The sequence below is a fragment of the Halichoerus grypus genome, chromosome 12 (assembly GCF_964656455.1).
Source record: "Halichoerus grypus chromosome 12, mHalGry1.hap1.1, whole genome shotgun sequence".
Taxonomy (NCBI): domain Eukaryota; kingdom Metazoa; phylum Chordata; class Mammalia; order Carnivora; family Phocidae; genus Halichoerus; species Halichoerus grypus.
Window position 1 is genome coordinate 97,644,849 of NC_135723.1, and position 26,969 is coordinate 97,671,817.

Consider the following 26,969-nt stretch of genomic DNA (forward strand, 5'->3'; position numbering starts at 1 on the left):
CTCCCTCTCTCTCAAATAAATAAATAAAATAAATAAGAAAATAAAGTGAGTGCCCATCTACATGTGTTTGAAAAGTGTTATTTTGTTTCTGTTCTCATTTAGTTTGTGGTTTTTGCCTTTTCATAGAAGCCTTCTGAAACAACTATTTTGTTTAGAATTTAAATGTTATCCAAAAATATATATCAAAGCAAGCAACTTTCCTTGGATTAGAATATATTCCTGGAAATCAGCACAACACGCTTTTGCCTTTAGATATGCCCCATGTTTCCAGATTTCCTTCATGGTGGAGGACAGAGCTCTCATTCTGGGGGCTAGCTCTGAGAGGAAGGGTCAGCAGTAACATAAAAATATATATATATTTCTTGGGGCTCCTGGGTGGCTCAGTCGTTAAGCATCTGCCTTCGGCTCAGGTCATGGTCCCAGGGTCCTGGGATCGAGCCCCATTTGGGGCTCCCTGCTCCGTGGCAAGCCTGCTTCTCCCTCCTACTCCCCCTGCCTGTGTTCCCTCTCTAGCTGTGTCTCCTTCTGTCAAATAAATTAAAAAAAAAAAATCTTTAAAAAATATTTCTTCCTTTTCTCTTTCTTAAAATTATTTTATTTGTTTTATTTTTTTAATTGCAATAAGTGTACTCTTTAATCCCCATCCCCTATTACAGGTCCCCACCCACTTCCCCTCTGATAACCACCATTTTGTTCTCTAGTATTTATTGCTAAAATAGGGAAGTTTGCATGTGCTTAAAGCCAGAGGAACTAGAAAGGAGAAGATAAAAAATGTTATAAGGAGAAAAAAAAAGATGAGAGAAAGGTCCATCAGAAGTTGGATATGGATAGGCATTAGCACACAGAGATCTTCCTTTCCAGTTTACCATTATGATAAAAGGTACCCAGTTAGCAGAGCACCATTCAGTGGAGCTATGGGTGCTAGAAAGATCTCAATCAGTAGCAAAGTGTGACAGTGAAAGAGACAAAGTTTTGCAATTTAATATATACATGGAAAAAGAAGCGCTGGATAGTTTTGTCTTAAAGAAGGCCATGGAGAATCTTAAATGTCTTAGGGAAACTTTACAGGGGCCACATTCTTAACCTTCTGTGTCCTAGTAAAGCAACTTTCTTATTTCAACAAATTACTTATAGAACCTGGTAATTCTAGTTAAAAGTGTGAAATCAATTGAGTGTGAAGATATTAATCTTGGCATATGCTTTTAAATTGACTCAAACATCCTGTTTTAATAAATGATTAGAGCAAATGAGTCCAATACCATATTTTATAACTTCAACAAATGACTTTCACACACTACCGTCACCTACATAAGAAATCTCAGTAATTTTTGACTCTTTTTCTAGTATCTCACACATCCTTTTGAAAAACACATTCAGTCACCTTCCAAAACATCTTTTGTACATTTTCCTCTTATAAACCACTGCCACTGGCTTTGTTCACCTCTGTACACTTGTAACTTACATTGCTGTAATACTCTCATTGTTTCTAGAACACACCTCCAACGATAACTTCACCCAGCTGCCAAAGTTTTTTTTTTTTTCTAAAATATAGATATGATTATATTATAACACTACTCTAATAAGCAAACCGTTTCAGTGATTTCTCAAGGCCTACAGAATATAATCCACATTTATATCATGGTATTCATTAGCCTGTGAAGTTTGGGATATAAGATTTCTAGATTCAAACACAATAGGCATCCAATAAACATTTATTGAAAGAAAAATTTAGGGGAGCTGGGGTGGCCCAATCAGTTAAGCATCTGCCTTTGGCTCGGGTCATGATCTCAGGGTCCTGGGATCGAGCTCCACGTTGGGTTCCCTGCTCAGCGGGAAGCCTGCTTCTCCCTCTGCCTGCTGCTCCCCCTGCTTGTGCTCATTCTCTCTCTCTTTCTCTCTGTCAAATAAATAAATAAATAAAATCTTTTTTAAAAAAAGAATAATTGAGAACATGCAAAATAGAAATGACTGAATAAGATGTTTTTACACAATCCAGCCTCAACCTCCCTATTCAGATCAACACCTCTCTAAACTCAATGATTTCTACCCTCTCTACCATCCACTATTCATTCATTATGGGCACCAATCCTGTCAATGTTCTGGGTGTACAGAAGTGAAGAAAACAATCTTCGGCTCTGTCCAATGGGGTGAACAAGTCATGATGGAGTCACACATTAAACAAATAAATACACAATTATTATTCATCCTAGTTGCTACAAAGGAAAGGGATTGGGTTGGTTCTCTTAGGAAGAAAGGAAGTGGGCTGAATTTAGTATAGAGGATGGTAGAGTCAGGGAATGTCTCTTCTGGCATTTGATTTAAGACCTGATAAATTATCCAAGAGGAAATTGGGAGAACTCGTTAGGCAACTACAAGTTGTTCTTTTGTTTTCTTTTGTTTTGTTTCGAAGATTCAGTTTGTTTGTGTCTCATTCCTTCCTGAAGATACCATACATCCCCATACTTAGCCTTTTTGTGGTACTGATTCTATTGCCTGGAATGTTCTTCTCTTCCATTTTCTATGTAATTAATTTTTTCTTATCCTCCCATATTTTTTTAAATATTAAAATTTCAAAATGTGCTTACCCCTTAAAAACACCTGCATGTGGCTGTTCATAACAGCTTTATGTATATTGCCAAAGCTCGTAAGCAATCAAGATTTCCTTCAGTAGGCACACAGATAAGAAACTGTCATACATCCAGACAATGGAATATTGTTTAGCACTAAAAAGGTATGAGCTATCAAGCCATGAAAAGACATAGGAACCTTAAATGCAGATTACTAAGTGAAAGAAGTCAATATGAAAATGCTATATGTTGTAGGATTCCAAGTATATAACACTGTGGAAAAAACAAAACTGTGGAGACAGTAAAAAGATCCGTGGTGGCCAAAGTGAGGATGGGGACGTCAATAGGCAGAGCACAGAGGACTTTTAGGGCGGTGAAAATACCCAATGTTGATGGACACATGACATTACACTTTCTCCAAACCTTTAGAATGTATAACAAGAGTGAATCCTAAAGTAAGCTATGGACTTCGGGTGATTATGATGTGCTAATATAGGTTCATTGTGGTAAAAAAAAAGTCCCATTCTGGTGAGCCAGCTCTGCATGTTTTGGAGTATGGAGTGTATGGCAAATTTCTGTCCCTTACTCTCAATTTTACCCTAAATCTAAAACTGCTCCGGAAAAAATCTTAAAAAGAAAAAATAACACTATTTACATTAAATTTTCACTTCCTTTATGATAAATTTGGTAAAATATCACATTTTCTGCTGTCAAGAGCTTCTAATCTTTGAATGTCACTAAAGCCCAATGGCTTACAATCCCCTACAAGGCCCAAGAGACCCAGCCCTCCTCCTCCCTCTCTGTGGTCTCCCTGACCTCTTCCCCTTTGTTTACCCCACGCTCCTCCCACTCCATCCACACAGAACTGGCTCCCTAAGGTCTTTGCACATGCTTATCCTGCTCCTGTTTCTGGGCTTCCTCACTTGGGTTTCTTGACCTGGAACTACCATTCCACAGAGAACAGAGAATACTGTATGGCTTGTTTCCTCTTCTCCATGACATTTCTGCTAAAAATGATCTTACTAATGAGGTCATCTTGGGCTTCTAATAAAGAACAGTCATCCTCCCAGCACCCAACAGGTATCCTTGTCTTCCTTCCCTGCTCTATTTCCCCCAAAACAATTATCACTTGCTTACATACCGTGAATTTTTTAATTTATTATTTATTATAACATAAAACTCTGTGTTGCTCACTGTTGCATCTCTACTGTGGGCACTCAATAAATAATTGTTGGATGAACAAATGAAGCATACGTTCTTTGCAGTCATCACCACTGGGCAATTATACTATTTCTTTTTCATATCTTATTATAACATCAGTACACGTTAATTGAAGAATATTTCAAAAAAGTAGGAAACATAGAGGAAGATAAAACTTACAATGATCTAATAACCAATGTGACATCATGGTTAACGTTTTGGTTTATATATTATTTTAGCCATTTATTCATCTATAAATATAGACTTCATAAAATTAGTATTATAGGGGCGCCTAGGTGGCTCAGTTGGTTAAGCGGCTGCCTTTGGCTCGGGTCATGATCCTGGGGTCCTGGGATCGAGCCCCACATCCGGCTCCCTGCTCAGCGGAGAGCCTGCTTCTCCCTCTCCCTCTGCCTGCCACTCTGCCTACTTGTGCTCTCTCTCTCTGTCAAATAAATAAATAAAATCTTTAAAAAAAATAAATAAAATAAATAAAATTAGTATTATATTACAAATGTCATTTCATAGCCTACTTTTCTTTAACTGAATCTACCATAAATATTTGTCATTTAAACATTCTTTTACAGCTTCGTTTGACTCTCTAGTGCTCCACTGTTTACTTCATACCAGTTGAGTGCATGATGTAATCTGAAGTGACTTGAGCCAGGAACACTAAAGGATGTTTATCTATAGTACTTTAGTCAATTATTTAAAAGTAAAAGTGGTTAATTAGTCTAGGAGATAGACTTGGTTGTCAATAAGTACATTGCATCTTATTGTTAAACACTGTCTTCGAATTAACCAGTTAATGAAATGAGATAGTCAAAAAATGAGACATTTGCCAGTGGACCAACAAATCACAATCCAAAGAGCCTCATCCATAGGAAGATTGTCAATGAAAGCTTTAAGAGTGCTCAAGTTCATTTAGTCATGTTGCAATTGACCTTGACACTGTTCAATGTTGTCGGTTTTAAAAGTGTAAAGTAGCTCTTCCTTCTTATGAGACTGTAGAATTTGAGTTAAAAAAAATAGAGGCCACTTGTAACCATTGTTTTAGAGATGAAAACCTCTGCCTGGTTCTAGGGCAAATGATTGATTCTATTTTTAAATACCATTTCAGTTTTTTTGCATGAAATAGTCTGAATTAAATTTTCAAAAACCTTTCTAGACTACACAAAGGGTAAAAATTGATTTTTATTATTTTGTGTGATAGGATTTATTTCTGTAAAATTAGAAGATCAATTCAGAGGAGACAAAAATATAACTTATTTTTAAAAAAGCCTCACAAATCTATTTTTTTCTAGTATATAACAGTTCAGGAGATAATTTGAAACTGATTCATCTGTTATACCATCTGTCAGAAATATGCTGCAGCTGTTAAATGTCCAGCAAAATTTGAACTACAAGTCTCAAAGTAATTCGCCCTTGGTACATGCAGACCAGACAATTTCCAATTTGATTTACAACGATGATTCTTGCAAACGTGACTGATGTTCTAGCTATACTACTTTAAAATTTTTTTCTGAGCACAGCTATTGGACCTACAAAAGGGAAAAGGAAAGGAATTTGATCTGATTTGATTGAATTTATTCATGTCATAAGCTATTATACTGATTGTGTTCAATATTTTTCAAAGTTTTGAAGAATACCCACTATGTGCTCTGTATTCAACACATGGAAAATGTAAACAAGTCCCCTTCCTTTCAGAAGAGACCAGTGTGTAGCAAGGAGATCAAAATATAAACACTTATCACAATAGATTTTCAAGGATGAGAGTGTTATGTTAGAAATACCAAGAGTCTTACATTGCTTTGAAAACAAAACAAAAAATAGATGTAAAGGAGCTAACCCAGATAAGTCAATAGCTTCAACTCTCATAAAATCCATTCTCTGGAGCCAAGATATTTTAAAAGTTCTGGAGGTATATACTAATGATGTAGACAAACCCTCTATATAATTCAAGGGTTCCAAACTTCAAGGCGTTTTTAGGTTGATAAAGATCAAAATGGTGATCTTTCTTAGGCAAGATACAGTGAGGAAGGTCTGTGCATAACATCATGGTGCAAAGCCAACTCTCTCTGCAATGTTTAAAATGGAAAAATGCAAAAACATCTGTTAGCTAGATAAAGTGAATACATTTCCATGGCCAAAACTAGGAACTATTTAGCTTTGCTCACTTTTAGATGGATTTATTACTTATCATTGTCAATACTGCATTGATTCAGTAGCTCTTTATGTATTGCATGCCAGGTTTTTAGGCTCTGGGAATAGAGGCTCAATGAAATAGACACATGCCCTATTCTCATGGTATTTATAGTCCCAGTCAACAAGAAAAGTAATAAACATGTTTTTTAAAAAAATAATCATGATAATTTTAGATTGTGATTAGTGCTGTGGACAAAATAAAATAGTGTGATCAAATAGCAAGTAGTATCTGGAGGGTGTGAAGGTAGAAATTGAATTGGTTGATTTAGATAAAGTGTCCAGAAAAAGAAGAGGTGTTGTTTGAATTGAGGGCAAAATGGAATGGAGCCAGCCTTCTTTAGATGTGCTAAAGAGAATTTTAGCCGGGAGGCAGAGAGGGTGGAAAGAACCTTGAGCTGGAGTGTACTGGGTATTTCTAGAACAAAGACAGGAGAGTGAAACTAAGTTAGCTTAGTGACCCAGAGGAGAAGAGCAAAGTAAAGCAACACCAGAAATGCCTTAGGGCCAGACCATCATAGGCTTTGGTGGAGTTTGGATTTTGTTACTAACTGTGAGGGGAAACCATTGGGAGGTTGTCAGGGCATGGCGTAATCTGATCCCCATTTTTAAAAGATCCATCTGGCAACTATGAAGTAAATAGATTTTAGGGAGATCTTGCTTAGGGGAAGCAAGAAATAAGTCCCTAGTAAGTATTTATTACATGAATATGTGGAATAAATTTGATGTACATTGTGAACGTATATTTATTCAGTGTAGGCATTATCAATTGAATAGGTGATTGTGTGTGGCTTTCTCTGAGAACACCTATTTAAACCTGCAGAAACCACTTTCTTTTAGTTGGAAGGTACTGGTCTGACCTGGACAGAAGATATTGAAATTGCTTCAACTTTATCATATGGGGGGTTACATTAAGAAACTCCTGGGATCAAAATGAGTGATGATGAGAAAAATCTGGCTGTTTCAATATTATTAGGATATCTCCATAACTCAGGCATAAATTCAATGTAACCTATACAGATTTCATCTGAAGTGAGTCTAGAGGTGGTGTGTCCTTGAAATGTAGACCTCAAAAGCATAAGCCTGACAATCAGGCCCAACTCCATTTTTGTCCCAGCTCCAACATTCTTTAGCTGTGAGCTCTCAAGCTTCCTTAGACAAGGACATTATAAAATGGACATTATACCGATGTCAAAAGCTTCCTCTAATAACTCAGTGACAGAGTTCTTTCAAAATATTTAATGTGTTGCCTATCACATAGTACTCAATAAATGATTACTGTTGCTCTTCATTTATTTACTGGTTTTGGTGTAATGGTCTCTACCGTATGCCATTCGTGGTGGTCCAAATTGCAAGGAATGAGATGGAAGACGACAACTGCCTCATTCAGCCAAAGGTACTATAATGCATATGGCAGCACATTGGGCTTTGTCATGTTAAAGGGAAAATGAACAAAAAGTGAGTGAAGTCACCTCCACTGGGGAGTACACAGGAGGGATTCAGTGAGAAGAAAAAGGGGGAGAGATGGATTTCTTTTTTGTCACCCACTGATTGTCACTGCATATCAGATATGCCCACTCAGCTGACTTAAGTCCAGTTTGATAATCCTTAGCTTTCCTCTAAATTAACACTTGATGGCAAACTAATTATATTTCTCTTCATGACCACTGTCCCTCATAGTCCTTTCATGGGGTAGATAAGCAAACCAAATCAATTCTTCCATGGATTGTATGGAAAAACAATTCTCAATCATATAAAGTATTTTACCAGTGATCTAATATGCATGTATTCTTGTACTCTTTTCTTTGCAAAGCAATTTAATTCTGCTATGTAGATAGTAATACAAATAATAAACTACTTCTTTATAAAACAAAATATATAACAATTAGACAGTATTTGTATGGGAATTTCCATAATAGATTATTGAGTAAAAAAGTATGCTACCAACCAGATTTTAAATGTTCTTATTTATATATATATATATATATATATATATAAACCACAATGACCCATCTTGTAATTCAACATAGTTTGTGCCATAAGGAGCAAGGCAGGAGCCTACTGATTGGAAAGAGAGGAGGTCAGAGGCCTCTTAAATTTGTCCTGACTATGGAGAGGAGGGGTAATAAAACGTAAGGCAGGGTCGACGTGCAGGTGGAAGTAAGGTAGCTCCAGCTTCAGAAGTTAGGAATTGAAGGCACAGGACATAAAGAGACCATGAAGGGATGTATTCCTCTGAGAATGTGCCTTTCACAGTGGCTTTTCTAGTAAAGTGTGAATGAGGCTGTTGCTAGAATTGCTGTCCTGAGAACACTGATTCTGGAGTCCTTTGTTGTTCTTGTTTTCTGTGTATCAGGCTTGTATTTCCAAATGTGTGATAGAAAATGTATATTTAAAAGACAGTGTGTGGTAAAAATTCTCTGACATTATTTTTCATCAGAGATACATTCAAATGCCATCTTTAATGTCAATGGCATGCATTCTAAAGTTCTTTGACCTTGTAAACTCCTGTCTGTATCCCTTTGCCTGTAGAGGCCTCCCTCAGCCAGGTTGTCTTAGGTGAAGGGCAACAGCCGTGTCATCTTTATTTGTCAATAATCTCCTCTGTTCCAGCTTGAATTAGTACAGAATTCTTAGAGCTAGTCTGACTTCCTGATTGACTGAAATTGTGTGAAAATAAAACTCAAGGCCCATCTGCTTCTTCAGTTTTCATCCAAGATTCCCTGGAAGGGAAGTACCCTGGAGACCGAGTATTTGCTGTAGTTGTGTGGCCATAGTCTTGGAAGACATCCACTATGGGAAAATACAATACTGAATTATTTCAAATGTTAGCAATCTCTCTCTCTCTCTCTCTCTCTCTCCCTCTCCCCTCCCCCCCTTCTCTCTCTCTCTCTGTCTCTACTCCTCCTCCTTCTCCTTCTCCTCTATAAAATTTCTAACTTTCTCCAGGGATTTGCCTGATTTGTTAATATTTAATGTCTGCAGAATATTAAGACACATGTTCTTACACAATAAGCAAGCTGACTCTTTGGGATATATAATGCATAATAACCATTATTACAGTTGGAAATAAAAATGGCTAGTTCATCACAGGAGTCAGCGTGCAATATATACATGAACATCATGCTGTTACACCCATCCTGGGAAATTTGATGCCCATTGTGGCCTCCGTGATTTTGCTTGAGCTGCTCTCTCTTTCTAGAATGTTCTTGGCCCTCTTTCCACCTGTCTATATTCCCTCAATTCTTGAGGTCATAGTCATTATTTATATGTTACCTGGTACCATAAGTGATGGTTAATCATTCTTCTTTGTGGATACCTGGAATATTTGTCATACTAGACCAGAGGTTGGAAAAATTTTTTTCTATAAAAGGTCAGATAGTAAATATTTTAACTTTGGAGGTTATATGGTCTCTTTTTGTGACATTCTAATGTGGATTTGAAAACAGCCATAGGTAATACATAAATGAGTGAGCATGGCTATACTCCAATAAAACTTTATTTACAAAAGTGAGCTGGGGGCCACATTTTGGCCTGTAGGACATAGTGTGTGGGCTACTTGACAATGCTTGGAGTTTTTAGAGCTTGAGAAGAAGTTAGCTAATGTGCTTATATTATGAATGAGTCATCTGTAGAAAGGGGGTTAAGGACACACTAAAAGTCTCACATTTATGTTGGAGCCAGCAGTAAGTAACGAGCAACTCACTAAACAGCAGCCCTGCATTTTAAATGTATTTTATTACTTCCAGTACTTGATTATATTTTATTTAGTACTGAATTATAAACTATTTGATATTATCTTCTTATTTCATGTTTAATTACTTTATGTGGGTCTATATATTATTGGACTCACGGGGAAATGGGTTATATTTTTTTTATTGCCCAAAACAGCTAGAACAGTACAAGGCATAGAGTAAGACCTCAATAAATATTTGTGATTAAAGTCTTCCAGGAGAACATACAGTACATGTAGCATCTTTCTTACTTAAATATGTGGTTATGGATTATATATCTCAATTTAGAAGGATGCAGTATAGCCAATGTTTAAATTATGATAATAATTTTGCAGCCACCTTAAAAAAACACAAAATAATCTCTTATATCTCTTATATGCTCTTAGCTTATCTGATCCCAATTTTATTCTAATTTTGTTATTCTGATTTATATGATTTTTTAAATTAAAGAAAAATTTAAAACTCAATATGAAGATGATCAATTGGTTGTGGAAGTACAAAGTGTTTAGATGTAATAAGGATAAACTGTGTTTAGGTTTGTACATGCTATATTTAAGTTCTAAATTTAAACTAGCTAATGGATCATTTAATCAATTATTCATCAACTTCATTTTAATTACTTTCAATGTAACACTATATATGCATTTAATGTTCAGTTTCGGAAAATGAGTCACTCATTGTCAGGCATAAGCTAGCCCTACTGAGCAGGATTAGACTAGAAAACATTTCTGCCCGCATGATCTTACTGAGTTCTAACAGAGCTCGCCTCATTTCCTTCAGATTACTGCTCAGATGTCACCTAATGCGAGAGATTTCCTTGACAAAGCAGCAAAAAATAGCCATTCTCTATCTCTACCTTATGCCCCAACCCGCAGCCCCTTCTTTCATATTTAATGTGCCTGTAGTATTTATCACCGTATCATACTATAAATTAACCTCTTTGCTTTTACCTCTTTGTTTTTGTTTTAGCTAGTTTTCAGTTCCCACTAAAGCATAAATTCCACGATAGGAATGTTGTCAGTATCATCCACTGCATTCTCTGTGCCTGGCGCAACATAGGTTCTGGGTGCATATTTGAATGAAAGAGATGAAAAGGAATGCATGTTAGCACATTCCTAATAAAATGGGAAATTTGAAAGTAACGATTACTCCAAGTAAATGCAGAACTTTCATCAAAAGGTTATAAAAAGTTGGATCCAAAAGATTCAGCACGTAAGAAATCAGGTTTTATATTTGCACTCACTGGCAGCTAACCTGAATAGCAAAGATTTTTTTTTTCTTCTTTTTTTTTAAATTTTTTTATTGTTATGTTAATCACCATACATTACATCATTAGTTTTATATATAGTGTTCCTTGATTCATTGTTTGTGCGTAACACCCAGTGCTCCATGCAGAACGTGCCCTCCTCAATACCCATCACCAGGCTAACCCATCCTCCCACCCCCCTCCCCTCTAGAACCCTCAGTTTGTTTTTCAGAGTCCATCGTCTCTCATGGTTCTTCTCCCCCTCCGATTTCCCCCCCTTCATTCTTCCCTCCTGCTATCTTCTTCTTCTTCTTTTTTTTTTTCTTAACATATATTGCATTATTTGTTTCAGAGGTACAGATCTGAGATTCAACAGTCTTGCACAATTCACAGCACTTACCAGAGCACATACCCTCCCCAGTGTCTATCACCCAGTCACCCCATCCATCCCACCCCACCCCCCACTCCAGCAACCCTCAGTTTGTTTCCTGAGATTAAGAATTCCTCATATCAGTGAGGTCATATGATACATGTCTTTCTCTGTTTGACTTATTTCCCTCAGCATAATACCCTCCAGTTCTATCCACGTCATTGCAAATGGCAAGATTTCATTCCCTTTGATGGCTGCATAATATTCCATTGTATATATATACCACATCTTCTTTATCCATTCATCTGTCGATGGACATCTTGGCTCTTTCCATAGTTTGGCTATTGTGGACATTGCTGCTATAAACATCGGGGTTGAATAGCAAAGATTTTTAACAATTAAGACAAAATCCTTCACTGTAGATTCTCACTTCGTGAATTGATACCGTAAAAATAAATTTTATGTTCATCTTTTCATCCTTTTACGTTGAGCTTTCTGGGGAATATATTCATACACAGATGCCATATTTCCCAGAGGTACTTGCAGTATAGCTAAGAAAAATAAGAAATCTAACTGTATTTTATGAGGATGGATGTGTTCATTTTTAACTTCAGATCTGTACACACTTGAGTGGTGAGATAATGAATCATAATTCATTTCCCCAGTATCACTGGGGACCTCACTCCACTTGAGTGACTTTTCAAGAAAACGAGTTCATTCTTTATGTTGCTTAACTTTTCTTCCATTTATAAATATCTGAGGTAGAAAGGATTCTAAAATATGTAGTGTAACTCTGTCTTATTAAACAGTACTGAGCATGTGTAAACATTTGTGGAGGATTGAAGACCACCTCTCCAGTTAGGTGGTGTGCCATCTTGTAATTTGGCAGTGTGTTTTGGGACTCTGCCATTGTCAGATTGTATTGGTTCTTTTTCTCATTCATTCATTAATTCACTCATTTATTCTATGAATGTTTTTAAAGTATCTGCTAAGTGCCAGGTGCAGTTCCCATCACTGGAGAGTAAGCATTAAGCAGACTATCAAAAACTTGATTCCCACAGAGCAGCCATTCTAGTGGGAGAGAAAGGAAGCCAAACAAATGAGTAAAAACATATATGCCAGGGGCTCTGAGTGCTATGAAGGAAAAGAAAGCCAGACGTGGGGACCAAGAGTGATAGTAGCATCGTGCTCATTTAGCTGGCCAGACTGGAGGAGTCTGTCTGCAGCAGTGAAAGGTGACTTTGAGCAGAGACCAGAGGGAAGAGCCTTGAGGTGGCTGGAAGAGTAATCGTGAGGGCCATGCAGGAGTTGGCCTGATGTTGCAGTAAGGGGAAGCGGGCCCTAGTGGTGGGCAGCAATGGACAGGGATGCTGGAGAGAGATGTGACCAGTCCAGTGGCCAGCGCGGGCCACTGGAGGGCGTCAGACTTGACTCGGAGTGATGGAGAGCAGGAGCCAGTGGGTACTGTGAGTATTAGAGCCACTTGCCCACTTACATCTGTAAGCATCCCTCAGGCTGCTGTGTGGAGAATGATAGAAAAGCAAGGAAGGAAGAAGACTATCCAGTCTTTCACAACAGTGATCGCTGGTGGCCGCTTGGACCGGGTGATGTGAGGGGGTAGGATTTGGGATATTCCAGAATGAGAACACACAACTCCTGATGAAGTTTCCCAGAGAGCATGCGTGGACCTAGAAGAGATCCAAGAGTTGAGTCCTGGGCACTTTAACATTTAAACATTAGGAAAATGAGAGAGATACATCGAAGGAATCAGAGTAAGCAGTAGTGAGGAAGGAGGAAACACAAAAACTTCATGGCCATTGAAGCCAAGTGAAGAATGGAATCGAGGGATCACCTGGTCCCAACGCAGTTGATTGGTCGAGTATGATGGGAACTGGGTAATTTTTCAGATGGCAGTACTTTTCAGGGTGATGATTATTCTTGTTCTCCCTTTCTGACCCCTATTTCTCAGGCTTTTTTAGCTTTGGTAGGATTCCTCCTAGTCTTCCCTCCTCCAATCTCTGTGTTTCTAATCAATGTTTCTAATCCTCTACCCCCATAATGCATAAATCCCTGAAGATTTCCAGAGGGTGCCGGCTTTTGCAAAGCTTGTTAAATAAACACCAGCACCTTTCCTCATAACTCTTAGACAGCAGGTCTGTATTGAGGCCCTTCAGCATAAAGCATTTTGTCATAGCTACAACTCTTAAAAAGCAAGAGTTTAAATTATTGAATTGTCTAAATTCTGATCATTTGCTAAATGTTGTATCATAGATTTTGACATTTGTACTGTAGTCAACAATTATTTTAACTAAAAACTGTACCAAGTCATTATTTTAAAATATTTAATCTTTCTCTTTTTTCTTTTCTTTTCAGAAAAATGTGATGAACCACTTGTGTCTGGACTCCCCCATGTAGCTTTCAGCAGCTCGTCCTCCATGTCTGGGAGCTATTCTCCAGGCTATGCCAAGATCAACAAGCGAGGGGGTAAGGCACATTTTATTTCCTTTGTCAGTAAAAGTGTTAAATAATAACATGTTATTAGCAGACAGCTCATAGATACTATAAACCTCTTTTGTAGGCACTATCGGGGAGTGATATAGGAAAATTTGGGCTGGAAGTAAGAGATGGTAAATTAAAGAGGAAGAATTTTTGGAGTTGTATATGATAATGAATTCTAAACGATATAAAAATTCTGAGTTAAGGAAGTTCTTATTAATCGAAAAATCATTTAGAAAAAAGTTATAATGAATTGATTTCAAATATGTATACAGTGAATGAAAAAATACTCTGTATTCACTATTTTTTATTTTTAAAAAGTAACGTATGAACAGTATCTATTGAAAATATAGATTAAAAAAGTGATCCTTGGTAATTTCTGCCCCCAGTGCCCAGAATTTAATTTTGTAATTAAAGCCATTGTAAAAAATAGTTATACATTTGCAACTAAAATTTGAGTTTGGGATTTTAAAGTAATAATATTAATTAGTAAATGGTAATTTCAAAGTAGGCAGCAATCCATAGAGACTAAAAGAAAATGATTAAGGACAGAAACTTAAAACTCTTCTTGCTTCAAAGGAACACTGATATAAATAACAATGAATGACAACTTAAAAGGAAAAGAAAAAATATTTTCTTGGATAAATATGAATCAATTCACAAGGACCATAATTTGTCTTCAGTAAAACTAGAAATACTAAACTCACATCACAGCCAATTCAAGGAAAAAAATATAAGTAGAAGGAAGAAAGCAAGGGAGGGAGGGAAGGAGAGAGGGAGGAAAGAAATATAAAGAAGCAAAGGTGGAAAAAAGAGAACAGGGGAAAACCCAAAAGGGGAGCTAAAAAGAAGAAAGAGGGGAAGGAAGAAAAAATGACATGTGAAAAGAGAGAAAGAGATATCAGAGAGATTCAGAAAGACCAAAAGGGAGAAGAAAATAGGTAAGAAAAGAGTAGAATAATATATACAGACATTCACAGGTGTATGAAGTTACCTTAATTAGTAAAAAGACTTGGTGAAAGATGATACGCAGGCAAAAGTGGAGGAATACAAATTTTAAAATATATACTGCTTTGATTTAAAAGTAGTATTAATTAGCTGCTCTTTTTTTGCAGTTAATTTTCCGCTTTTTTTAATTGCGGTATAATTGGCATGTAACGTATTAGTTTCAGGTGCACAGTATGATTTTATATATATTGCAAAATGATCACCACAATAAGTCTAAGTTCACATCTCTCACCATGCATAGTTACAATTTTTTTCTTTTGATGTGAACTCTTAAGATCTACTCTTAGCAACTTTCGAATATGTGGTACAGTATTGTTAGCTATATGACTCCTTTTATAACCAAAAATTGGTACCTTTTGACATTTTTCACCCACTTCACTGGGAACCCCCTCTGGGAACCACCAGTCTGTTCTCTGTATCTATGTTGCTGCGCTTTTTATAATACGATATTTGTTGGGTTATGGTCATGACAGAGTTGGTGAGTTACTATAAGTTACCAAAAATTTTGCTTAAAGATGTCAAAGTAATGAGAATTTTAATTCATTCCTTTTCTATAAGCCACTGAAAACAAACAAGCAAAAAAATATAAGTAGAAAATCATGAAACAAGGAACTGGCCATACCCAAATAATAATTATGATGTAGGCCAGCCAAATACTAGTAAATCTGGAGCAAAATGTACAAGAGAAAAGAAATAACACATATATTCCTAGATGTCAAGAGGATACAATATTCCCTAAAGGAAGTCCTGACATTGAGAAATCAACTTTAATGGTAGGAAATAGAGTCACAGAATATTTCTTTAGAAAGTTGCATATGAAAATATGACTGATGAATTTTATACCCGAGAATCTGGGCAAGTCAGGTTGCCTCAAGCATATAACCTCTTTGGGAACACAAATGATACAATATAATCAACGATGGGATGCGTGAAATAAAAAGAATCAAGAAACCATGGTCAAATGCTTGGTGCTGAGCAGTGAATCCATTTAAATATATAGGCCATAAGTAAACAATTTAGGAACTACAGATGTAGAAAAGAGTATAAATTTTATAGATGCAAGAATGTAAAAATGCCAAATTATGGGAATTAAAAGATGTATGCCTTTTTCCCCGACCTTTCAGAACAGGAGGCCACCAGACACTGTAACTTTAAATGAATATTTATGTTGTCTTTGTTGTTGTTGTTCTTTTTTTTTTAGGAAGCTATGTCTCTTATGAAGAAACATCGATAGTTTCTTTTGTTGTTTTTGTTCTCATTCAAGTAGTTATATTAGAGTCTCTTTTGTTTGTTTTAAAATAGTATAAGATGCCATTTTGAATTATTTAGAGCCATTTACCTATTTATCTACTCATATATGTAGAGTGAGGCATCTGAAATTAAGCTTCTAAAAATTAACTTTTTTTTTTTTAACCTGGAGGGTGGGATTTGAAGAACATCTTCACTTTCTTTATGATAGGTTTCTCTAGTTTATAGAATGTAAATATCTATACCTACATATTTATGTAGATAGATTTATAGATACAATGTATTTCCAAAAAGAAAGTTATTTCGAAAGCAAAAGAGTATAAGCAAAATTTATGGTTTTCTAGTTGTTTGACCAACAGCTTCTCTCTGTTTGACTATTGATAGGATACATTGTCATGCATTGGGATGAAAGCATGATGTAGTAGTTCACCAGGAGGAAACATCATCTGTGCTATAGTACAAATTTACACTTGCTTATCACCCTTTTTATCAACATTTGTTATTCTGGGGCTTCAGTTACTTACTCTTTGGTTTCCAAAGACCCTTTTTGCTTATCAGTGGTATACTGTGTATACTTGCATCGAACTTGTCCCCTACTCCATCACATACTATCTACCTGACTGTTCAGGACTGTTACACAACTGGTTATGTTGTGTAACACCACTCCTCATGCTGCTTTACCTCTGAATGTACATACAACACACCCATGTGCAGGGCTAGCCTCAACCCTAGTTGATGACCTCAGTATGGGTCAAGGTAGCAAGCATCAGAAAGGAGCGTTATTTCCCCTACAAGAAAAAGAAAAAGAAAAAAAGGAAATCTACATATGGTTATTTTCATAGTAAACAGAGCTTTTTTCTTCCCCTAATAAAGTTCATAGGCAAATGCTCTTGGGAGAGGAGCCATGTTGACTGAAAGTCATACTAAGGTATAAATGGCTAATAACCCACATTGATTAAGAACAGATTTTTTAATAAGTGCAGCAAAATATTATGTATCTCAAAGATAGATAAAGGCAGCAGAGAATTCCAAAGGGAGTAAATAAAAAAATATATGTATGTATCTTCTTAATATATATTGATAGATAAAAAGATATTATCTTAATATATAGTTATATAAAAATAAAAAATAAAAGATATATATTTACATAAGATATATAAATCTATTTTCATATACCTATATATTTATACACATTTATATATTTATACATTTATATATCTATTTTATATATATATATATCTTGCTGGATATATATTTTCTTCACTATTGGCAAGAATCATCTGATGCATACAGCATATAAGCATCTGAAAGCAAGAAGGTTATATACTAACAGAGAAGGATAAAATAATATAACTTACCAATTACACAAATACAGAAAAGAACAAATTCAGTTGAGCATTATGTTGATTAACATTGCTTCAAGTTTTATCATTTATTTAAATATTCCTCAAATACATTTTGGAGAGATTGAGTTTTTGAATACATAGAAAATCAGATTATAATGCAAATATACATTCAGATGACAGATTGACATGAATTTAAAAAAATGAGTTTAGTTTTTGTGTTCCACATAGTATAAATCCATCTGCTACAACCTTGATGTCAGCGGCCAATTTATGACAAAACTGGGGGGAAATGTAATGCTTTCGTGGAAAATCTACATATAATTCTATGACATTTTTGGAGCCTAGTACTGCTTTATGTTGTTTTTGCTTGTTTGTTTTATAAAAATACCAACCCCCTGTGATCTACCTTCTGGATTTATCTCCCTGTTCTTAATTCACTAAAGGTGTCCCAGTCTTGTGTCATTCCGAGTCAATAGCAATTAGATGGGTTAACCTTTCCAAAGGTTAGCAAACCTTTGAGAGCCTTGTATGCGGAAAACCCTACCTTACATTTATATAGTATTTTACAGATTATAAAATGTTCTAAATGTCCCTTGATCTTCACAACAGCCTTGTTAGATAGAATGTCAAGTTAGAGATGCCAGTCATTTCTTCTGCCAGACTTTCAACTTTCCAGTTCACCTGCCTTTTGTAGAAGTCATCCTCTCTTTCCTGCCCCAGGGGGTCATCATTCTGTCACATGGTCTCCTTCTTCCTCCACTGGCCACAGATTAGAGCTCTTCACGCTCGATTTTGCCAGATGAAGCAATATTGGCGCTGCACTGGAATTAGCCCAAAGAAACCTAAAAAGAGCTGGAAGACATAAGCCAAGTTTGACTTATGCTTATAACCAAAGCAACCCAGTCATGAGAGCTCAGAGTTTCTTGAGTGATGTGGGTCTTGAATACTTTTCTTTCTTTTCACCGTCTTACCACTTACTTTCCCTCAGTAGATCCTTCAACACTTGCTGCTCTTCAGAGACTTTTTTTTAAAGATTTGCTTCCTGGCTATCCCTTCCATTTTAGGAACCTGTCATCCTCTCTATTAAATCAAAGGGCAGAGAGGTGTTGTGATGGTGTTGTTTTGAGGATATTTATCCTTTATTTCTTCCAGCAGGGAGAACAGATTGCATTTGTAAGCCACATAATTGATAATCACTTCAGGGAGGAATATGTGTATAATAGACATCTGGAAAGACTGCTGAAACAGATCTCTTAATGTCCACACGTGTATCTTAAAAAGAACTACAGTCTTTACCATCCCTTAAAAGACACCACTGAAGTTAATAATTGTCACCATGCCTTGAGAACTTGGCTTGGTCAAATCATTGCCTTTATCATTTTCTGCCTCCTGTTGGCCAAGAGGGAGCTTTAGTAATTAGCATAATACCGACCTCCTCTACTTACACTTCCATACTTACACGTGTTGGAACGCCTCTTTCAGGCTCCTGAGTGGCTCAGCAAGTAATCATACCTCACTCTGCTCTTCAGAGGTCTTTCCTGCTTCTGGAAAAAAAACTCTTCTGCCCTTTATTGCACCCTCTATCTCCTGTCCCAGAGTTACATTTGTAAACTATCTCTTCTTCCTCTGCTTTCTTTTCTTCCCTGTTCTGCTTTAAATATTAAAAGGATCTGTCACTACTAATTAAGCGGTAACTGATAGACTAGGAGTTGGCAAAGCAATCACAATGCTTCGGAGAGGACATAGTCCCTCTTTGTGCCGATAATGCCTCCTACCGGCCCTCTTCTGCTCTCTCCAGTCCTGGACCCGTTCCTGTTCCATACTGCCCCCTTCTGGCAGCATTATTAACCTCTATTAGGAAGCTCTACCCTTAGACTGTAACATCAAGGCTTAAATTATGAAATAGACTGAGTTCTCAATTGTTGAACTTTTTTTAAGATTTTATTTATTTGAGACAGAGAGAGAGAGAGCACAAGCAGGGGGGCAGGGGGAGGTGCAGAGGAAGAGGGAGAAGCAGACTCCCCGCTGAGCTGGGAGCCCAGAGCAGGGCTCCATCCCAGGACCCTGAGATCATGACCTGAGCCAAAGGCAGATGTTTAACCGACTGAGCCACCCAGGCGCCCCCCTCCCCAACTGTTGAACTTCTGTCCATGTTGGCAGATTCCATTCCACCATTTCCCCTCTTTCTCTTCTCCAGCCTCTACCACTTCCTGTTTCTCTTCATCTCCTTTTCCCACTCAGTGAGCATTCATTATTATTTTAGTATGAATTCATTAGTTGTAAGTGTTACTTCTTCTAGGAGAATTTGCCTTTAAGAGCAGATCCTTGGGAGCAGGAGAATCTCGAGGACTGATTTTCTAATGTAGCATTTTAGAATATTTGCCATTTCTATTTGGACTGGCCATACTTCTTCATCTTTGAATTACTCTCCCGAAAACACCTGCTGACTTCGCCGGCTCTGATGCAGTGCTGAGCAGTGAAGAGAGAATGACTTGTATTCATGCATAACTAGATTCCAATACAGAATCAACCAAGGATGAGCATGGGATTAGTCAGTTATCAATATCTCTGCATCTCGGTTTCCTAATTTCTATGTTTACTATACAACCTCTCATCCAAACCAGGAACTTGGACAGTGCATGAATTCTATTAATAATTATTCCCTATGGGCCCCCCATTTATATTTTAAAATGGAATCAACTATACAGTATAGCAGAGCTGTTGTGAAGATTAAATGAAATAGTCTACACAATCTGTGTTGCAATGAGGTGATACTCTCCCACCAAATACCCTCAGCTCCCAAAAGCAACAGTGCAGATATTAGTATTTCAAAGCAAGTGAATACAAAAGCAACACCTCCCTACAGATTGCTAGAATTTGCATATTTACCAATGTGTGTATTTCCCCTCCCATCATCTAAGAAAAAAATCATAATTGAAAGATTAATAAAATAACATTTTACACAATTTTAATAAGTTTTGCATAATCAGACTGCTGTTTACATTAACTTAAATGTTCCCCAAGTCTTTTCTCCTTAAACTTCTTTCATTTCAAGTGAATTTATGCTAGTGATTTGTGTTATTTTGTTCTGATTATCTTTATATCCTTTGAATTAGATCTTATAGAGTCCAATATAATACTTATTAACTCTATGATCCTCAGGAAAGCCAAAAATAATTGTTCTAGACATTAGGGAGAATAAAAAATATTTTCCCCCTCAGCCCAAGAAATTCTGACTATTTTTAAAAAATAGATGTTAAATGATTTTTTCTAAAGTCATCAGTAGGTCTTTGTATTCCCTTTTCTAGTTGGATGAGAGTTACCATCTAACTAGCACTGTAAGTTTTAATTTATTCTTTTTACTTTAATTCTCCAATATAAATCAAAATTTGGGCTTTAGTGGGAGCTTTAAAAAATTCAGTGTGCAATACAGGATATATTTGTATCATTGACACTTGTTAAAAATGATAGAATGTTGAAAGCATAGTCACCAGGGAATGACTCATAAATTTGTTTAGACATGCCTTTTTAATTTGCAAATAATATTGCTATGTTTCTGCTGTGGCATCATATCTTATAATGTTGGAATTTTAATACCTTCTTTTGTGTTCCCCATAGAAATCCATGCTGGGTTTTGTAGCATTTGCCCTAGAACATTGTTTCTCAAGATGTGTGATGTTAATATGTGCTATGAACACACACATAGACCCACATTTTCACAATAAAATCCTCCAGGCAAATCCTTGTGTTCTGGGGACCTCTCGAGGGGAATCAGAGAGTTTCTTTGCCATGAAGCATCTTTGGGTCCAGCACAACACACGTCACTTTGGGAAATGCTTTTTTAAAATCTAACCAAACTGTCTACACATCATGGGTTTTAAACAGGGTTTGCTTAATATACTTAGAAGTACAGACGCTTCCCATGGGTTCACTACTATCTTTGTAAAAATACTACTTTTAAAGGTTCTTTGATAATAGTATGATGGATATGATTTTTGTATAATTAATTGGAGCAAGGGAGTTTTTAGACTTGGGGCATTTGAGATGAGCAATTTTTAAATTATTTTTAGGAAGTTGCTAGTTTGCTGTTTATAGCAAATATCTTAAAGTGTGCCACTGAGGGGTGCCCGGGTGGCTCAATCTGTTAAGTGTCCAGCTCTTGGTTTCAGCTAAGGTCATGATCTCATGGGTTGTGGGGTCAAGCCCTGCACTGAGCCCCACATCGGGCTCCACATTCAGAGGGAGTCTACTTGAAGATTCTCTCCCTCTGCCCCTCCTCTCTTTCTCTCTCAAGTAAATAAATAAATATTTCTTTAAATGTGCCAAAATCATGAGGTAGAACAAACAGTGTTATTAAAGTAATCACTGTTACCATCTTTGAAAATGGCCCTGGGATATTAATTCTCTAACACTCTCCTTTATCCCAATATTAATAGCCAATTGCCTTACAAAGTGGGAAATTATGACTAATCAATTCAGATATTTATAATATATTTTTGTAATACATTCTTTGTAATTTTCCTTTACATGCAATATTGAAACCCATGCTGTTTGGTACTTGCCCTATAAAGTTTAGGACATATGGAGTGGGAAAACTTCACATCTGCACTAACAAAGAAATATATTTAAATAAATATTTATTTTGGGAAAATGTACAGACTAAATATATCTTTGTAGATCTCTTGGTGCAGAATTAGAGAAAGTAGGTTTCCCTTCTGCCTTTGGGGAGATCTCGGGCCACTTCCTCTCTTCACTTAATTGTCCCAATTACCTCGCTTCTGTCCTGAGAAACTTGGACTAGATCATCTCTCAACACCTCACCTTGTAGCCAAGATTGATCATAATGCCTTGATTTTTATCTTAATGGAACACTGCAGATTCTTAATTGTCCACACTTGTTCCTCTGTGCATAGACATACTTTCCATTAAATGATATTAAAAATAGCCAGGATAGGGCGCCTGGGTGGCTCAGTTGGTTAAGCGACTGCCTTCGGCTCAGGTCATGATCCTGGAGTCCCTGGATCGAGTTCCGCATCGGGCTCCCTGCTTGGCAGGAAGTCTGCTTCTCCCTCTGACCCTCCCCCTTCTCATGTGCTCTCTCTCAAATAAATAAATAAAATCTTTTTGAAAAAATAGCCAGGATAACTGGGAGAAACTATTTATCAAATAAAGGTTTTACAAGCTGAGTATTTCTTTCTAAACCATTCCAGAATACATGCCAGTTGAATATTTTGGAGATTAAATGTTCAGTTACCCTTTTGATATTTGCTAATTTTGTTCAAAGAGAGGCTTTAATATTTTTCACATCTCTGTCAAGAATGGGGAGAATCTATGTGAATGATTTGTACCGTATCTGAAGTATTCATCTTAAAATAGAATTCTTCACACAATCTCAAAGGCATTTCTTTAACATAGTACTGCACACATGTTCAACTCTCAAAGAATATTTTCTGAATGAGTGAACAAATATATTGAATCATATTTATTGTATATTATTCTATTCTTTTTAAAGTTCAAATGCTCATTGCTTCTATGTTGCGATGACTCGTTAAACCAAGAGTGAGTATTCACTAACATTTTTCAGTTTTCAAAAAATTATCTCACAAGTTATTTAATCATTGCTGTAGCCACCTTAGGCTCACACAATGATAAGTAATAAATAACACTAGCAAACATTGTTATCATCATTGTAAATTAAAACAAAATAGTATCTGCTTTTTAGAATAGACATGTCGAACAATTAGGAAGTGGCCCCAGGGTATCGAGTTCTCCCAGTGCTTTCAAAATTGTGGAACATTTACCATCAAGATAATGATGTCTAACTGGTAAAGTATGCCTCTCTTATCTCAGTATATTCCTTTCATGGATGAAGCCTTCAATTTGAGCTGTTGCATCCATTTGGTAACAGGTGCCTTTGGGTAGCAGAACACATTCTATCAGTCCTTATATCTTGTGTGTGGCTCATAAGGAATACATTTTGTGTGCCAGTATAAACTAAGAAAAAAACAAAGACCAGGAATGAGCAGGGCGTGTCCACCAATCACTGTCTGGGACCCTCACAATAGCTGATCCTCTGGACACTCCCCAGTGAGGGGCACTGCACACAGGGTTCATTCATTCAACAAGGTTAGGACAAAAAAAAAAAAAAAAAAACAGACATATGAAAAATATACTTCAGATCCTATAATTACATTTCCTCTATACCAGATGAGTGACTCTCCATCATTCTTCAATATATAGAGTAGCCCCCCTTTATCTGTGGGGGATATGTTCCAAGACCCCCAGTGGATGCCTAAAACAGTGGCTAGTACTGAACTCTATATATACTATGTTTTTTTCCCCATACATACATACCTCGGATAAATCTATAAATTAGGCACAGTAAGAGATTAGCAGCAATAACTAATAATAAAATAGAACACTTATAACAATATACTCTAATAAAATTCATGTGAATGTGGTCTCTCTCTCCCAAAATAGCTTCTTGTACTGTGTTCACATTTCTTGTGATGATGTGGGATGATAAAATGCCTGGGTGATGAGATGAAGTGGGGTGAATGACGTAGGCATTGTGATGTAGTGTTAGCTAGTAACAGCCTCCTGGTGATATGTCAGAAAGAGGACATCTGCTTCCAGACAACAGTTGACCATGGATGACTAAAACCACAGAAAGGGAAACCATGGACTGGGAAGACTGCTGTATTCTTCTATGAATAGAGAACGTTCCATCATTTTGTCTATTTGCTTCCTTCCCCTTATTTCACTCAAGAAGAGAGAAAAAAAAAAAAAAAAAGAAAGAAAAAAAAACAGGCCAAATCATTTCCAAGGCTACTGAGAGGATTTAATTTAGTAATGGCTCTATTAGCAAGCTGGTTAGGTCATACTTATTAGAATGAATTAGACCCTTGTCTTAATACCTTTAGCAAATTAATGACTCTTTTCACACATTTTTCTTTGAGAAGAATTAAAAAAAAATAGAATTTCCTCTCTTTTATACTCATGCCTTCCAAAACTAATTCTAAAAATATTGCCACTAATAACGATTCAAAGCAGTTTAGCCTTTCTTAGCCTACTGCCTTTTCTATATTCGGCAAATGAGCAATCAACATTGTTTACTCTCCCCTTGCTTTAAAACCAAGATATACGCTTGACATGAATACTGCTGACAATAAACCATGACATTTAAGACAGTCTACTTTTATTGTTCTTGCCTCTTTAACATTAAAATGTAAACTCAAAATGTAGAAAGCTTTACCCTCAGGTTTTTACCCAAAGGTCACTTTTATTTTACTTTTTCTTGGCTATTTTTATTTTCTTCACAGTGTAAGGAATTCATGTTGTATGTTTTTATTTTGCTCTGATTTCCTTCTTAGCAGCTTCTAGAATTTCGTTCCTCCGTATCGGTTTTCCCACTTAAAATCGGCAGGCAGTGCTATTTATTACGGTTGGAGGAGCCTTGCCTGGATCATAACTGTTCCCTCCGTATCACCAGACATCTGCAGTCAGGAAGACTGTCCTACCACCAAGGTGAATTATTTTGTATTAGAAGGCTTGTGCCTGAGCATATGTATGGACAACGTATAATTACACACGTTTTATGGATTTTTCTCTAGTCAGTGTCTGGCACATATGTATTTTAGTGGATTATTAATTTGAAGTTTTTGTTTGTTTTGCCTTCACATGGTGCTCAGAATACTAGATAAGCCTTACAGGCTCCACTGTTAAGGTGATGAAAGCTCTTGTTTACTTTCTTTCTCTTCCTCCCTGAGTGTTTTAGGGAGAGTGGAGGTTGAAACCCCCTGCTTCTGTAGTTTCTGTGCTTCTGTGATGTCAGACATTCATGAGTGACTGCTAGAGTTTCTTCTTTTTACCTGTTGCTAAGGCCATGCATTCCCCTAGGGCCAAGTAGGATTCCCAGAAGGATGATGATTAATCCGAGCTCTGAAATGGTACCAACCGGAGGAAGATTTCGACATGGCAGATAGGATGACGCTTTCCTCATCTTGGAAGGGCTGCCGATTCACAACAAAGGAGTCCCAGGGAGGCCAAGAAACCCAGTGGTTGTCTGCCCTGGCCTGCCCCCACCCCAGTCTTTGCCACCTAAATTATAACGGTGCTAAATTATAACCGCTTCCCATCGGCGTCCGGATTTTTATTATATAGACTGTCCTGCAGACACAGCCTCAATGTGCTAACGATGCTGGTCCTCTAGTAGCGAGGACAGGTGTCCCCTTTCCAACAAGTCATCACTGATGGCTAGACAGGATATCCCTCTCCGTTTTTTGAGGTGTGTTTTTTTCTATCTTAGAACTTAGCATATTGTACTGTAGACGTATTTGCCTGACCACGTGAGGCTGGGTACGAGTTACAAGTCCTGTGACTCACGCATCCGTGTATACCCAGCATCTAGCATGGAGCCTCACGCACAGTAGATGCTCACAGATACTGAGACCAGTGCTGGCATGGACACATTCTCTCGTCTGATCCCTTCAAAAACCCTGGGAAAGAATTTACAATAAACTCAGTTTGATGGATAAGAAAACCTAAATTCAAGAAAGTCTAGACTCCTGCCCAAGACTGCAGTTAACAGAAAGGAGATTTGGGCATTTGAAACAATCTCTTCTGACTTCAAATCAGTCACTCTTCTATTCTCCACATGTCTTCCCTGCCTATGTGAGTTTTTCTTTAGGAAACATTGGAATGATATTTGAGTTGGTTACGGGGCAGAGCTGAAGTTTTCCCACTGGTGGCTTAGAACACAACCAGATACATTTCTCTATTTTATTTCTGAGATGTACACACCAACTTTGTGATGTCTTTGCATGCTTATTATCTTTGTTTTAAATAATCAAAGAGAAATAAAGATACTGTTTTAAGTATTTGCATATATTTTTAACAGACACATCTTTTTTTTTTTACACTAAAAAGCCAGCCAAAACTAGTCTCCTTCAGTGTTTTTTCTGAATGTGTATAATATGAGGAGGTAGGCAAAAAAGATGTAATTGTACTTGAAATATTATATATGTGAGAACAGCAAACATTGGAACAAAACAATGAGACCAACATTCTGTCTCCCAGGAAAGAATTGAAATGAGAGAAAACTACTGATGTGCAGCACCACTGTGCTAGGAACTGACAGAAGCAATATTTTTTTGAGTCACTAACAGTCTCAATATTCACAACACACATGAAGAAAAAGCAGTAAGTCAGTACAAAGTGAAAGGAAATGAATAACAGAAATAAAACTCAAGCACACAATAGAAAATGCCTGAGATCTGAGATTTGCTCGTTGTGCCATAAACTGGATCTTTGCTTGGTATGAGATGGGGATAATCTGGCATTAATAATAACAATATCTCACTTTGTGATCCTTATCAATCACTGAATGGTTCCTTCTATTCCTTCCACTGAAGGATTCGGCATTCTTACAGTTTCCCTCTCATTTTGTTACTGTTTAGTAGAATGACCATACTTCCTGGCAACTTAGAGAGACTGCTCAGGGAACTGATTCCATCCCTCCTCTCCCCGATCTTCTTATAGCAGAATAAGTAA

At 36.9% G+C, this 26,969-nt stretch overlaps 1 protein-coding gene across 1 annotated transcript in view; it reads left to right on the forward strand.

The window, feature by feature from the left end:
* CNTNAP2 (contactin associated protein 2) overlaps positions 1-26,969 on the forward strand; it is a 1,879,707-nt gene that overhangs the window by 550,462 nt on the left and 1,302,276 nt on the right. The window contains exon 2 of the mRNA XM_078059689.1: positions 13,693-13,803. Coding sequence (XP_077915815.1) covers positions 13,693-13,803 — 111 coding nt within the window. The remainder of the gene's footprint in view (positions 1-13,692; positions 13,804-26,969) is intronic.